The 14,266-nt window shown below is 52.3% G+C and overlaps 3 protein-coding genes across 6 annotated transcripts in view; 1 reads left to right on the top strand and 2 right to left on the bottom strand.

Annotated features, from left to right (window-relative positions):
* Window positions 1-14,266, top strand: part of LOC127474822 (zinc finger protein 11-like) — a 705,018-nt gene that overhangs the window by 367,089 nt on the left and 323,663 nt on the right. The window lies entirely within an intron of this gene.
* Window positions 1-14,266, bottom strand: part of LOC127474868 (zinc finger protein 239-like) — a 246,797-nt gene that overhangs the window by 176,579 nt on the left and 55,952 nt on the right. The window contains exon 2 of the mRNA XM_051796180.1: window positions 4,324-4,402. Coding sequence (XP_051652140.1) covers window positions 4,324-4,375 — 52 coding nt within the window. The 5' untranslated portion in view covers window positions 4,376-4,402. The remainder of the gene's footprint in view (window positions 1-4,323; window positions 4,403-14,266) is intronic.
* LOC127474869 (zinc finger protein 239-like) overlaps window positions 1-14,266 on the bottom strand; it is a 196,446-nt gene that overhangs the window by 129,641 nt on the left and 52,539 nt on the right. Inside the window, exon 2 of one of the 4 annotated variants that reach the window (XM_051796185.1) lies at window positions 3,444-3,476. The exons of the other annotated variants lie outside the window; for them this stretch is intronic. The gene's annotated coding sequence lies outside the window, so the exon portion shown is untranslated. Of the gene's footprint in view, window positions 1-3,443; window positions 3,477-14,266 lie in introns of those variants that run through there. 4 annotated transcript variants of the gene reach the window in all.

Below are 14,266 nucleotides of genomic sequence, written 5' to 3'. Positions count from 1 at the left end.
GTTTGGGTCCGAGGGGCTCAGGATTTGGATCTGGGGGTCTCAGGGATCCCAAGGTCTCCATTTGGGTCTGGGGGTCTCAGGGTTTGGGTCTGGGGGGTCTCAGGGGGTCTCAGCATCAGGTTTTGTCCCCCGCACCTGTGTCAAAATGTCCCCCGCCCCCCCCCCCAACCAGTATTTCCTGTTCCCAAACTGGGACAGGGAACTGAAACTGGGAGGGGGAAGGGGGGGAACTGGGAGGGGCTGGGGGGGGCCCAATGACCTTCAGGTGGGTCTGGGGGACCCCCAAAGACCCCAGAGGGACCCCCAATCACCCCTCACAGTTCTGGGAACTCCCAAAGACCCCCCCCAGCAGGGACAGGGACCCCCAGTGACCCTCTCAGGGTCAGTCACCCTCCATGGGGGTTGGGGGGCACTGGTGACCTCCCCTAACCCCCCCTCTGTCCCCGCAGGCTCCCAGTGCTCCCAGACCCCCCCCGAAGGCTGCGCCCCGTGCATGACCCCTGGAGCCCCCCGAGACGCCGACCCCCGTGACCGTGACCACCGGGAGCCCCCCGAGCCCCTCCTGTTCCCCGGCCCCGCCCCGGGGATGGCTCCGGGTGTGGGGGGGCCCCCCTCCCGCGAGGGGCCCGTGGGGACCCCCCTGACCCTCGAGTACCACTTCCGAGGCCCCCCCGACACCGCCCTGTCCTGGCTCCAGGCGTGTCCCCCCGGGCTCGGGGAGGTCCCCCGGAGCTGCCCCTGGCCCCAGGAGGTGGTGGCCACCCGGGGGGGCCGCCGGATGGAGCGGGCGGTGCAGGAAGGGGGGGGAAGCTCCACCCTGACCTTCCCCAAACTGTCCCACAACGACTCCGGGCTCTTCTTCTGCCGCGTGGAGTCCGGGGGGGAGACGGCCCAGAGCTGCGGCACCTTCGTCAGGGTCCTCGGTGAGTGGGGGGCGCGGGGGGGTCTCAGCCAGGTCACCCGGCCCCTCCCAGTGCCCCCAGTATGGTACCAGTATAGCCCAGTCCCTCCCAGTTTAACCCAGTCCATCCCAGTCCCCTCCAAGGGTATCCCAGTGCCCCCCAGCCCTGCAGCATCTTCAGGAGGATCCTGGGGGTCTCGGGGAGTCAGGGGGGTTGGGGGGTCTCATCTGAGTCACCTGGTCCCTCCCAGTGGCCCCAGCGTGGTACCAGTATAGCCCAGTGCCCCCAGTCCCTCCCAGTATAACCCCATTCATCCCAGTCCCCTCCAAGGGTATCCCAGTGCCCCCCAGCCCTGCGGCACCTTCGGGAGGGTCCTTGGGGTCTCGGGGAGTCAGGGGGGCTGGGGGGTCTCATCTGAGTCACTGGTCTTTCCCAGTCCATCCTAGTCCCCTCCCAGTATAACCCAGGACTACCACGAGCCCCCCCAGTCCATCCCAGTGTCCTGCAGTGCCCCCCAGTCCATCCCAGTTATTCCCAGTATCCCCTTTGATACCCTCCCAGTGCCCCCCAGTCCTACTCCAGTCCGTTACAGTCACTCCCAGTATCCCCCTTGAGTCCCTCCCAGTACCCTCCCAGTACAACCCAGTGCCCTCCACTCCCTCCCAGTGTACCCCAGTCCCTCCCAGTATACCCAGTCCCTCCCAGTTACCCAGTCCCGTTCCCACAGAGCCGGTTCCCGCCCCGTTCCTGGCGCTGAGGGAGAGCACCAAGAACCGGATCCTGACGGCGCAGGGGGTGCTGCTGCTGCTCTGCTCGGCCGGGCCGGGGCTGCTGCTGCTGCTCAGGGTGGGACACTGGGACAAACTGGGACAGCTGGGACAGGGGGACACCAACTGGGACACTGGGACACCAACTAGGACACTGGGACAACTGGGACAGGGGGACACCAACTGGGACACTGGGACCCCCAGTTCTGTCACTGTGTATCAGGGAGGGGGGGTTACTTTATCAAGGAAGGTCCCAGATATACAGACACGAAAAACAGACACCGTTGCTAGCTCAACAAAAAAACCCCCAATGTTTATTACAAAAGGTGGCCAAGAAAATGAACAAACCCAAAAGGGAGGAAGGAGGAGAGGAATAAGCCCCCAGTGGGACCTCCCCAGTCACCCAGCTGTTGCCTATAAAGTTATCTTACTGACCTAGCATACCTATAATTACCCAGAGCAGAAGCGGCACCCTCGGAGAGTCAATAAGTTAACAAGCTGGCAAGAGTCCCTGCCAGAAGGCAACGTTGTCCTTGAAGTAAAGCTAGCTCTCGCCAAGAAGGCAGTATCTCCTTTTTAAACAATCAGTTGAGAGACCACAACCTCCCCAGGTGTGGCCAGCACCGCCCCGTCAGGAGTTCTCAATCCCACCCCCTTGGTTATGTCAGTGCACCCCTCCTGCACATGGGTGAGAACTTTGGAAATCCCCCCATGTGTGTCCTGGGGGTCATTCCCAATTGAGTCTGGGGGTGAGCCTTCCTCCCTTCATCATCACTTTCTCCTCCAAAGGCCCTTGACGAGCCATTAACCAATCACAGTTTATACAGTTTATACAGAAGTTCTCCCTCCAAGGCCAAATTCACTGTTTTATCAGTGAACTTGGCAGGGAGAACTATAAACTACTGCAGGTGGCTAAGGCCAAACACAGACCAAAAATATCATCACAACTTCGTCCCAATACACCAGCACATGAGGGGAGGGGAATGTGTGGGATCAGGGCACTGATTTGGGGCCATGCTGGGAATTCCGGTGGACTAAAAGACAAACCCCAGATGCTGTTTCCAAAGGAACCCCAATGAAAGGGGGACATCGGAAAGATGGGTGAACAAGTCCCAAAATGGAACTCTGTGTGTGCAGCCTCATTTTCTCCTTCAGCACCCACAGGAGAGAGGGCAAAAAGTGGGGGTTGGGAGCCCAAAAACTGTTTGGAGGGGAAAATGAGGATTAAGAGGACAATGGGAAAATGGGAGAAACAGGGAGAAGGGTGGAAAAGGGGGGTGGTCTGGTGGGTCAGATGGTCTCATGGGGGTATTTGGGCACAAAGGGGTGGGAAAGGGAGGTGGCCCCCCTGAACTCTCAATTTACTGTGGGGTGCCGGGGGCTGCTGGATCCAATCTCAGCCGTGGATTATGCCAACACTTTCAGTTTAGAGGAATTACAGAGGTGTGAGTGAATTGTTTTTGTCCTCCAGGTTAAATGATGGCAAATCAGATCTATTGATAGAAATGAATTATTTAGGGTTACAAATGATCAGACAAAAGATCTTAATCAGAATTTTTTACTGCACAATATACACACTAAAACTACCAGGAGTACAGGATAAGATAGGACAGTGCTCTACACTAAAGAAGCAATTCTACTAAAGCTGGCACAAAAGCAATAATTCTTATTAGAGAGGAATGGAACTCCCCCAGACCAACATTCATGGGGAGATCTCTGCTCTCAACTTTCAGCAGTGACCTTGGGGGGTCCCCAGCCAAGGCAGGAATCTCCACACTCCCCCCAAAAAGGGTCCTGTTGGAAGAAGCTGCCCCTGGGAAAGGGGACTGGCCATTTCTGGTGGAAAGGGATGGACCGACAGTCCTTGAATTCCAGGGGTTGCCTCAGCATCAGGGGGTAAATTTGGGGTGGAAGCAGCGGCAGAAGCTCTTCCCACAGTTGGGGCACTCACAGGGCTTCTATTACCCCGGTGGGTCTGTTGGTGTCTGGTCAAGTTAGAGCTCTGGTTGAAGCTCTTCCCACACTCCCCACACTTGTAGGGCCTCTCCCCGGTGTGGATGCGTTGGTGCCTGACAAGATGGGAGTTCCAGTTGAAGCCCTTCCCGCAGTTGGTGCAGCGGAAGGGCCTCTCATCCGTGTGCGTCCGCTGGTGCAGGAGGAGATTGGAGCTGGTCTGAAACCTCTTCCCACATTCCAAGCACCTGAAGGGTTTCTCCCTGCTGGGAGGCTGCTCAGGGACCAGCAGCTCAGAGCTCCCCCTCAAGCTCCAGCCCCCTTCCCGGCACAGGCTGGCTCTTTCCTCCTCAGAGCACCCTGGGCTGGCTTTGGAGCCCCTCCTGCGGGGGGATCTCCGGCCCTTTTCCTCCCCGCTGCCTTCCTGCGCCGGGGAGCCCTTCAAAACGGCCTCTCCCACCAGGGTCTCACGGGGGGATTTGTCCTCCGGGCTCTCCCTCCTCAGCTCGGGGCCTGGGGCAGGAAGCAAGAAGGACAGGCAGGGGATTTGCCTCCGGCCCACAGGGAAGGCCAAGGACATCCCCCCAACTCCGGCCCCGGCAGGACGGCGGCGCCAGCGGGGTTGTCCTGCAGCCGGGGCCATGCTGGGCTGACAGAGCCAGCACAACACCCGCCCAAAGGGACACTGACTTCCTCCTCACCTGCCTGGGGGGCCCAAGGCATCTTCCTCTTCCTCGCAGCCTCCTCCTCCATCCGACCAAGCTTTGGGAAGGACAAATCCTGATGGGGGGAAAACAAGGGCTGAGCACGTTGGCTTGGGGGTTCCTCCTGCCCAAGTCCATCTCTAGAACTCACTGGGCATCCTGTGACCATAAAAACCTCCAAAACACCACGACTCAGCCCAGAAAAACCCAAATCATCGAGATTCAGGCAAAAGCCTATAAGAAATAGTGAGAAGACTCCTGCCCTCCCAAACTGAAAAGCTGAAATTCACCTAAATATACTCTAAAATATGAAGATTAGCCCCAAAAAAATTCTCCTAAGATTTCCCCTTCTCTGGTTTCCCCCCTCTAGGGTTCAGAGAGTCTCCCCTCTCTGGGATCCTGGGGGTTCTACCTAGAGATGCTGGGAGTGTTGGGGGTCCCAAGGCTCTCTTCTCCTCTGATTCTTGCTTTCGGGATGCTGCATTCCCAGAAATTCCCCCTCTCCAGGTTCTCCACTTTGTGTTCCTAGGGGATCCCAGGGGTCCCCACTCTCCAGGCTTCCCCTTCTCCGTGCCCCCCTCTCCAGGCTCTCAGGGCTCTCGAAGCTCCTCCCTATCTCCAGCCCCCCTCGCTCTCCAGGGATCAAGGCATGGGGACACCGAGGCACCCCCACGGCAACCCCGCTCCCGCTCTCCCCACTCCCCTCAGCCCCCCCCTCCCACCCCTTTCCCATCAGCCCCCCAAACCCCGGCTCCCCCCGGCTCCCTTTGGGGGTGACCCACCCGCTCTTTTCCCTTCTCTCTGTACAAAATTGCTTCCCAATATCCAACCTAAACCTCCCCTGGCACAGCTCCAGACCCAGCCCTCTTGTCCTACTGCTGCTTCCTGGCAGAACAGCCCCACCCCCACCTGGCTCCAACCTCCTGGCAGGGACTTGCAGACAGTCAGGAGGTCTCCCCTGAGCCTCCTCTTCTCCAGCCTCAACACCCCCAGCTCCCTCAGCCTCTCCTCACACCACTTGTGCTCCACTCCCTTCCCCAGCCTCGCTGCTCTTCTCTGGATCCTCTGACCCCCAAAATGCTCCCCCTCCCATAGAAAGGCCAAGGGCATCTGGGGACAGTTGGGGGCTTTGTGGGGCACTGGGTGATTACTGGGGGATACTGGGTCACACTGGGGGGAACCAGAGAGCAATGGGAGGACTGGGGGGGTATTGAGGGACACTGGGAGGGCACTGGGAGGGACTGGGGGGGAACTGGGGCACACTGGGGGGCACTGGAAGAGAACTGTGGAGTTACTGGGGGATACCAGGACACACGGGGGGACACTGGGAGGTTACTGGGCCATACTGGGGGTTACTGGGTGCTCACTGCAGGATCACTGGGCCATACTGGGGGGCAGTGGGAGGTCACTGGGACACACTGGATGGTCACTGAGGGGGTTACTGGGCCATACTGAGCGTAACTGGGAGGTCACTGGGATCCCCTTACTCAGATGTGGTACATCTCCCTTCCCTGGATTTTTGGGGGTATCCCTAGGACCCCTCCCCTGGGGGTTGGAGGATCCCTTGAAACCCAATGCTGGGCTTTAGGGGACCCCCTAAAATCCCCTCAAAACCCCTGAAATTCCCCCCTCGACCCATCGAAACCTCCTCAAGGACCCCTCATCCCTCCCCAGCACCCCCTAAACCCTCTCAGTGACCCACAAAACCCACCTGAGACTCCCCAAGCCCATTCAGGGACCCCCAGTCCCCCCCACAGGCCCTCCAAACAGTCTGGGACAACTTAAACCCCTCTAGAGATCCCAAAACTGCCTCAAAGGTCCCCACAAAGCCTCCCAGGAACCCCAAACCTCCCCAGAGAGCCCCAAAGCCCACCTGGGACACCCCAAATCTTCTCAGAAAACAAAACTCCCATCAGAGCCGCCCAAAACCCTCCAGGGACCTTCAACCTCCCCCCCGAGTCCTTTCAGGGACCCCTCAAAACGTCCCCGGGAACCCCCGAACCCCCCCGCTAAACCCCCCCGAGCCCTCCAGCCTTTCCACCCACAGCCGCGCTCCCCGCAGCCCCCGAGGGGATCCCCAGACCCCGCTCTCGCCGCCCCCCCGCCAACTCACCCAGCGAAGTGCAGCGGCCGCAGGCGAGTCCTCCTCACTCCCGACCACGAGGCCAAAATGGCGCTCGCTCCGCGCGCCCTCCGCCTTTACAGACCCGCCCCGCAGCCAATCAGCGCGCGGCCACGGCCCCTGCCCGCCCCCCGCCTGCGCGGGGCATTGTGGGAGTTGTAGTCCCTGCGGCGGGGGAGGATCGGGCGTTTTGGTTTTTTGTTTTTCTGTCTTCTTTTATTTTCTCTTTTTTCTTTCTTTCTTTTCTTTCTTTTTTCTTTCTTTTTTCTTTTCTTCCCTTTTTTCTCTCTCTTTTTTCTTTTTTCTCTTTTTTCTTTTTTTTCTTTTTTTCTCATTTTTCTCTTTTTTCCCCTCTTTTTTATTTTTGTTTTTTCTTATTATTTCCATTTCCATTTTTTTACATTGTTTTCTATCAGTTGTACTTTCAAGGAAGATTTATACTCAGATCAAAACAATCCCCAGGTACATATCCTGCCACAACAGATAATCTGCCATTGTTCCAGGTTCCTGAGAATTTCCCAGATCACAAACACTGAGACACCAAGGGTGGAAGTGAAGCAACTTTATCCTGTCCCTTGCCACAGCCTTCAATCCACACCCAGCCCTGGATTTCTGCAGAGCCGCTGGGCAGGAGCAGGAGATGGAGCTGGTGCTCGGCGGGAGGGGCAGCAACAACAAACCAGTGTCTTTGGAACAGGGGAAGGAATTTAGTGCTTGAGGGGTTACATTCCACAGGCTCCCCTGGGGATCAGCTCATGCTTGGACAGTGAGAACAGCAAGAACATTCCTAATAAAAATGACCGAGGGAAGGGAGCGGAGGGGGAGCAGGGGCAGGAAAAGGAAGCAGAGCGATGGAAGATGGGCTGGGGCGGTCGGGGCTGGGGGAAGGCAGGCTGGACAATGCCTTGTTTGGTCCAGCAGCTGGACCAGCTCCAGGGCAGATGTCGGGGCAGCCTCTGCCACAGGGACATGGACAAACAGACCCTACAAAAGCTCTCAGAGGGGTTGGGGGCTCTGGGCGGGGCTGCGCTCTCGCCTCAAGCCAGGATACCCCAGGGCAGTGGAACAGCAATTCCTGTCAGCTCCCAGCAAAGATTATTGGGGTTTGCACTGGGGAAATATTGATGCTTCAGCTTCTTCTTCTCTTTTTAGAACTTTGAGCTTGCAGTCGGGTAGAAGGGCTGGTGGGGGAGTGGGAAGAGACCCACTGAGGGACACATCTCATCCCTCAGTTAGATGGAGCTAAACCCCTGATCTTGCTTAGGAAGAGCTGCTGATGCTCAGTTGTCTTCTTTCCCTGCTGCTTGAAAGGGATATTACATTTCCCTGCAGTATTGGGGATAGAATGGTATGTCAGCTGGAATGGTTTGGTTCTTGCAGAAAGCATAAATGCATTTTAAGGAAGGTATTTTTACATAGGTGAGGCCTCCAAAAAAAACCCAAAAAACCCAAAAAGTAATATAAGTGCAGAATAGAGTGAACTTTGGGGTTTTCTTTTTAATTCTTGGGTAGAAAACCATCCCCATTAGGGACAGCAATTTATTACATTGCTGAAAAAAAAAAAACCAACCAACCAACAAACAAAGAAGTCTGAATTTGTTCTCCTTCAGATTTGTTTTTGATCATAATAATCCTTCTAGTGAAAAGGGCCAATTTACTTTTTCTAGAGGAATATTTTAAGTGTGATTATCACAATATCACAGATGCTGAAAAGGTCTAAAATAGGACATGGACCTTGAACGTGTTCCTGTGTTTAGGATGTGGTGCTTAACATTCAAGAAACAATAGAACTGCAACTCATTTATTAAGGTATAATCTCAAAATGTTCACTCTTGCTCTGTAAAGACATGCCACAAGGATTGTAAAAAGCTTGCAGTATCCCATGAAGTACATGTGGTATTTTATCAGTGTAAATATAAGATTATATTATATATATTTTTTATATATATTATATATATAAATACTTATATTATATATAAGATTTTCAAGATTTCTGCTGGCAGTACTCCATAACTAAAGTAAGTTTTCCCTTTGGTGCTGCACTAGTTTATTATTTAATTGTTACTGACATTCCACCAGTCATATTATTAACTTCACCAAATGAAAGGGAAATAATCCTGTATTATTAAAGAGAGCAACTGAATTCCCTCAGTCACCTTATCCTTGGCTGTCTGGGACAGTGATGCACTTCAGCTTCCCTACAGAAACTTCCACTAAAAAAGAGCTTGGGATCATAGTGAGAGATCCATATTGAAGGGTGTGCCTGAATTATCTTTAGGGAGGAGACCTTTTTTGGTGGGTGACAGGCAATGTACCTGTGGCTCCCTTTTTCTTTCTTGGTTCTTTTTCCCTTTCTTTTTGTCAGAGGCTTTGGGAAAGGTGTTTTGTCAAGAGAATAATATTCATTTATAGCCATGTGAACGGTTTCTATCCTCTACCAGTGAAGGCAGTCACCTAAATACCCATACCCATGCCCTTGAAAATAAAACAAGGAGAAAATATGGAGTATTTGTTTGAGACCAGATAAACTGAATGCAGTTCATAACATGGAAAGGTAATTGCTGTTATTGCACAGAGACATTTCTTTCTATGCTGGAACTGAGGGGAGCAGCCAAATCTAAAAGCCTTGCTCTGTGTGTTTGTGAACACACTGTGGGTAAGTTCAAAGGAGCATTCAGAGATTGTGTTGTGTGAGCCTTTTTCCCTAAGATCAAAACAAGGAGTAATAATTGCTAAATCCAGCAGATGGCTTTTTCTCTTTATTCCCAATCACTGATTAAAGAAACATAACTCAGATGTGATCTCACTCTGTGCTCCAGTGACATTAACATTAGAACAATATTGTCACTGTCTACTGGTCTCTTGTGCTCCTCACTGGCAGGCACTTGGTGCACCCCTGGATATCCTGCTAATGAGGTAAAAAACTAACCCTTCTAAAGTTCCAGATTTTCCTCACCTGTTTGGACACAGTTGGACAAAGTGGACCAAGTTATGACTTGAAAGCCACCTGCTGGATTTACTATTAATTACTCCTTGTTTTGATCGTAGAGGAAAAAAGCTCACACAAAACAATCTCTGTGGGCCCAACAGAGAAAACATCCCCAGGGTCTTGTTAGAGCACAAACCTGCAAACAGGCATGACAGGTCAGAGAATCACAGAATCATCAAGGTTGGAAGAGACCTTCCAGATCTTCTAGTCCAACTGTCAACCCAGCACCACCAGAATCACCCCTAAACCCCATCCCAAAGCGCTACATCCAGATGCCACCTGAATGCTTCCAGACACTCCACCACCTCCCTGGGCTACTTGTTCCAATGCCTGAACACTCTCTCAGTGGAAAAAGGGTTTTTGAATATCTAATATGAACCTTGCCTGATGCAATTTAAGGCTGTTTCCTCTCTTCCTGTCACTAAAGGCTTTGCAGAAGAGACCGACCCCATACCCACTAAAACCTCCTTTCAGGTCATTGCAGAGAGCAATGAGGTCCCCCCTGAGCCTCCCCTTCTCCAGACTCAACCAGCCCAGTTCCTTCAGCCGTCCCTCAGCAGACATGTTTTCCAGAGCCTTCCCCAGCTCCGTTCCCTTCTCTGGACACGCTCCAGCCCCTCAAGGGCCTTTTGGCACTGAGGGCCCAGAACTGGACACAGCACTCCAGGTGGGGCCTCCCCAGTGCCCAGCACAGAGGGGCAATCAGTTCTCTGCTCCTGCTGGCCACACTCTTCTCCACAAAGGCCACGATGCCCTTGGCCTTCTTGCCCCTCTGGGCACACTGTACCTCATATCCAGCCGCTCTCAAGCAGCACCCCCAAGTCCCTTCCTGCTGAGCAGCTCTCCAGCCCCTCTGCCCCCAGCCTGGAGCGTTCCAGGGGGTTGTTGGGACCCAAGTGCAGGCCCTGACACTTGGCCTTATTGATCCAGCCTGTCCAGATCCCTCTGCAGAGCCTTCCTGCCCTCCAGCACATCCACACTCACACCCAACTCAGTCAGTCTCCCAAACAGGACAAAGTCTGACCACCAGCAGTCCAGGGTGTCAGTTCTGCTGCCCCCTCCTTCCTCCACCCAGAATGGAAAACTCCATCATTTTGGGGTCTCTGTGCCCGTCGGCTCCGACCACCACATCCCCCACCAGTCACAGAATCATGGAATGGTTTGGGTTGGAAGGGACCTTAAAGACCAACTTGTTCCAATCCTGACACTACACCAGGTTTTTCTGAGACCCATCCAGCCTGGCCTTGAACACTTCCAGGGATGGGGCAGCCAGAACTTCTCTGAGCAACCTGTGCCAGGGTCTCACCACTCTCCCCATAAAGAATTTCTTTTTAATATCCCATCTAACCCTGCCCTCTCTCAGTGTGAAGCCATTCCCCTTCTCCTGTCACTCCAGGCCCTTGTCAAAAGTCTCTCTCCATCTTTCTTGTTGGCTCCCTTCAGGCACTGCAAGGCCACAATTAGGTCACCCCAAAGCCTTCCCTTCTCCAGCCTGAACAATCCCAATTCTCTCAGCCTTTCCTCGCAGCAGAGCTGCTCCATCCCTCTGACCATCTTGCTACTCCCCTCTGGACTCACTCCAACAGGTCCATGTCCTTCCTGTGCTGGAGCCCAGAGCTGGAGGCAGCTCTGCAGGGGTGACAACATTACAGCCCTGTGTGTTCCAGCAAGGACACTGTGGAACCTCCTGGAGTAAAGGGGCCATTGTGACACTGTAGGGCCTTCTGGAGCCAAAGGAGCCCTGGGACACTGTGGAATATCATGGAATCAAGGGTTCATTTTGCCATGAAGGGCCTCATGGAAACAAGGGAGCCCTGAGAAATTTCAGGACCTCATAGAATCAAGGGGCCATTGTGACACTGAGGAAGCTCGGGGACTCAAAGTCCACTGTGACACTGCAGGGCCTCATGGAACCAAAGGAAGCCTGGGACTTTTCAGAACTTTATGGAATCAAGGGGCCACTGTGACACTGCAGAACGTGATGGAGACAAAGGGACCCTGGGACACTGTGGACCTCAAGAAATCAAGGACCCATATTGGCATTGTGGAACCTCATGGAATCAAGGGGCCATTGTCACACTGCAGGGTCCCATGGAAGCAAAGGAATCCCTGTGACACTGTGGAACCTCATGGAACCAACGGGCCATTGTGACACTGCAGGGCTCATGGAACCAAAGGATTCCTGGGATACTGTGGAATCTCATGGAACCAAGGGGCCACTGTGATACGTGGGGCCTCCTAGAACCAAAGGAGTCCTGAGACATTTTGCAAACCCATGGAATCAAGGGTCCATTATCACACTGCAGAGCCTTACGAAGCCAAATGGACCCTGTGACTCTGTGGAACCTCATGGAATCCAGTGGCCATTCCCACACTGTAAAACCTCATGGATACTCTCAGGTTCCCATTATGAAAAGATGCCTCTGCCCAAATTCAGCTGCAAAGGAGACCATGTGCCAAAATCAGCAGTCCAGCTTTGATTTAACAGTAAATAGGAGGGAGAGACAGAGAAAGAAATGGAAAGAGAGAGAAAGGGGTGGTGGGAAGACAGTGAGAGAGAGACAGAGATGAAGTCAATGTATCACACCATGGAGATCCCTGAGGCTCCCACTGGTCCTTCTTCACCCTGCTCTGCTCGGTGGAGGGTCCCCAAGTTGTGCTTCTGGGCTATCACTTTTATACAGCCCAAGCCCCAGGTATTCAGGGGGGTAGATGCTGTTCCCACAGCTTGGGCTGGCACATCTACAAGGACTTGCTTCCTTTCCCACAGCTTGCCACGGTGGGAGTTTTGCCCGCTGCGCTTCCAGTCTGGAGGTGGGAATCTTTGTCTGGATGGGTTCCCCAGACCTGCCTTACCAGCCCTGGCTTCCTCTTGGGGCTGTCTGCTCTTTCCCACAGTCTGCACAGTGCAATTCTGTCCTGGGGGCTACTTCCAGAGCTTCACCTCCCTTTAGGCCTTGGAATTAAAGGCCCTCCTGTTTGCCACCAGTGCTTATGTGTTGTGGTGCCTGTAATAGGTGGTAAAAACGAGGAGGCTATAATTTAGGTTGCAAGGAAAAACAAAAAGGTTTATTAAAGCTAACAAGCAAAAGCGGCTAGCCGGGCGACCGGGGAGACCCTTGCTCCACCGCAGTCCGCAAAATGGAGAACCGAAACAGTAACAGTTATACCCTCGGTAGACACCACCCCCCTAAGTCATGTCATTAGTCCATTGGCCGTGCTGTAACGAGCTGCTCCCTGCTTGGTCCCTCTTTCGCGGGCTAATCAGTGGTTGGTGTCTCTAATTATGGGCGTCGTCGTTGCTGAGGGGCTTCCACCAATGATACCAGAGTCATTAATCTCTATGGGACTGTGGTTCTGGAGCTTTCCATGGAGTGATGTCACCTAATCACAGGTCTCCTCGTGGCTTTGCCTTTGCAATAGTCCATAGCAATGTGCCTATAACAGACAGCTTCAAAAACACTAATTAAACCAACTCGGAAAACACTGAATAGTACTCTCTGCGTTGTGTTCTGTAATAATTAAGCTTGTGGCTAAAGGTTTCACAATTACCTCATTTATAACTTTTAACAATATAACAATTTAACTAGCTTATCTCTTGAGCAGCAAATTTCCTTGGTTTACTTATCACAATCCCCCCTCCTGATTTCCTCATAAATTTGCTGGTCAAGTCTAATTGCTGCTTCTCTGGATGCTTCTAAAAGAGAAGCTTGATCTTCATCAGAAGACCTTCTACTCATATCCTCATACTGTTGTCTCATAGTTAACAATTGTACTTTATCAATCCTATTTTTAGCAAAAGCAACAATTTTGTTAAGAATACAAGGTCCAAAAATTAAGGAAGCAAACAGCACTATCAACGGTCCTGCCAGGGTTGAGATCAGGGCTGTAAGCCATGGGAACTGATTATGCCAATTTTCCAGCCAATTTTGAGTGATTTCTTTTTCCCTTTTTCTTTGTAAAATTCCCTCACGTAATTTAGACATTGAATCTTTGATAACCCCTGAATGATTAGCATAAAAACAGCATTCTTCACCCAATGCTACACATAATCCTCCCTGCTGTAAGAACAGCAAATCCAATCCTCTCCTGTTTTGTAGAACCACTTCTGAAAGGGAATTTAGAGAGGTTTCTAAAAAGGATATAGATTTTTCTATTCGATCCAAATCTTCATCTACAGCTGTTCTTAATGCAGTTAGTCCATGACTATGTTGGACTAAAGAAGCAACTCCAGTTCCCGTAGCTCCCAATCCTAATAACATGGCTATTGTTACACTCACCAACTCCCGTTTTTGTAGTGCATGTTTACTCACTTCCCAAGACTTGAAAACAGATTCTTCAGAACGATATAATATGCGAGGTAGCACTGTTATTTGAATACAAAATTCATTATTTCGCTTAAAGGCAGAGACGGACACACATGGAACTAGACCTGTTTTCGAACAAATCCACCACCCACCTTGGTGTGGTATGACCCATTTATTGTTTCCCTTTTCTACTTTATTTACCTCAATACCACATAAATCTCTACTGCTTGGTGGGACATTCCCAATACATGCCCCTTGTCCGCTGATTTGTGACATGGAAAGACCTATTTCCTTTTCTCCCCATCTGCACTGATTTGGGTTATCCTCATTGCTAAAATTAAAGGTAAGGTTCAACCCTACTCCCTCATAAAAGGGAGGTCTTACATTGTAACACAACCAACAGGACTCTGTCACCTCAGGATCTGTATAATTAATTGCTTTATAAGATGACTCTACCATATTTATCATTGACTTAATCCCACCGTATGATACCTCATCCTCTTTTACTGGCTTGGTGGGGAG

The sequence above is a fragment of the Manacus candei genome, unplaced genomic scaffold (assembly GCF_025592945.1).
Source record: "Manacus candei isolate 608988 ecotype Guabito, Panama unplaced genomic scaffold, ASM2559294v1 h1tg000045l, whole genome shotgun sequence".
Taxonomy (NCBI): domain Eukaryota; kingdom Metazoa; phylum Chordata; class Aves; order Passeriformes; family Pipridae; genus Manacus; species Manacus candei.
The sequence above is the reverse complement of the archived record's forward strand: the minus strand, read 5'-3'. Positions and strand labels throughout refer to the sequence as shown.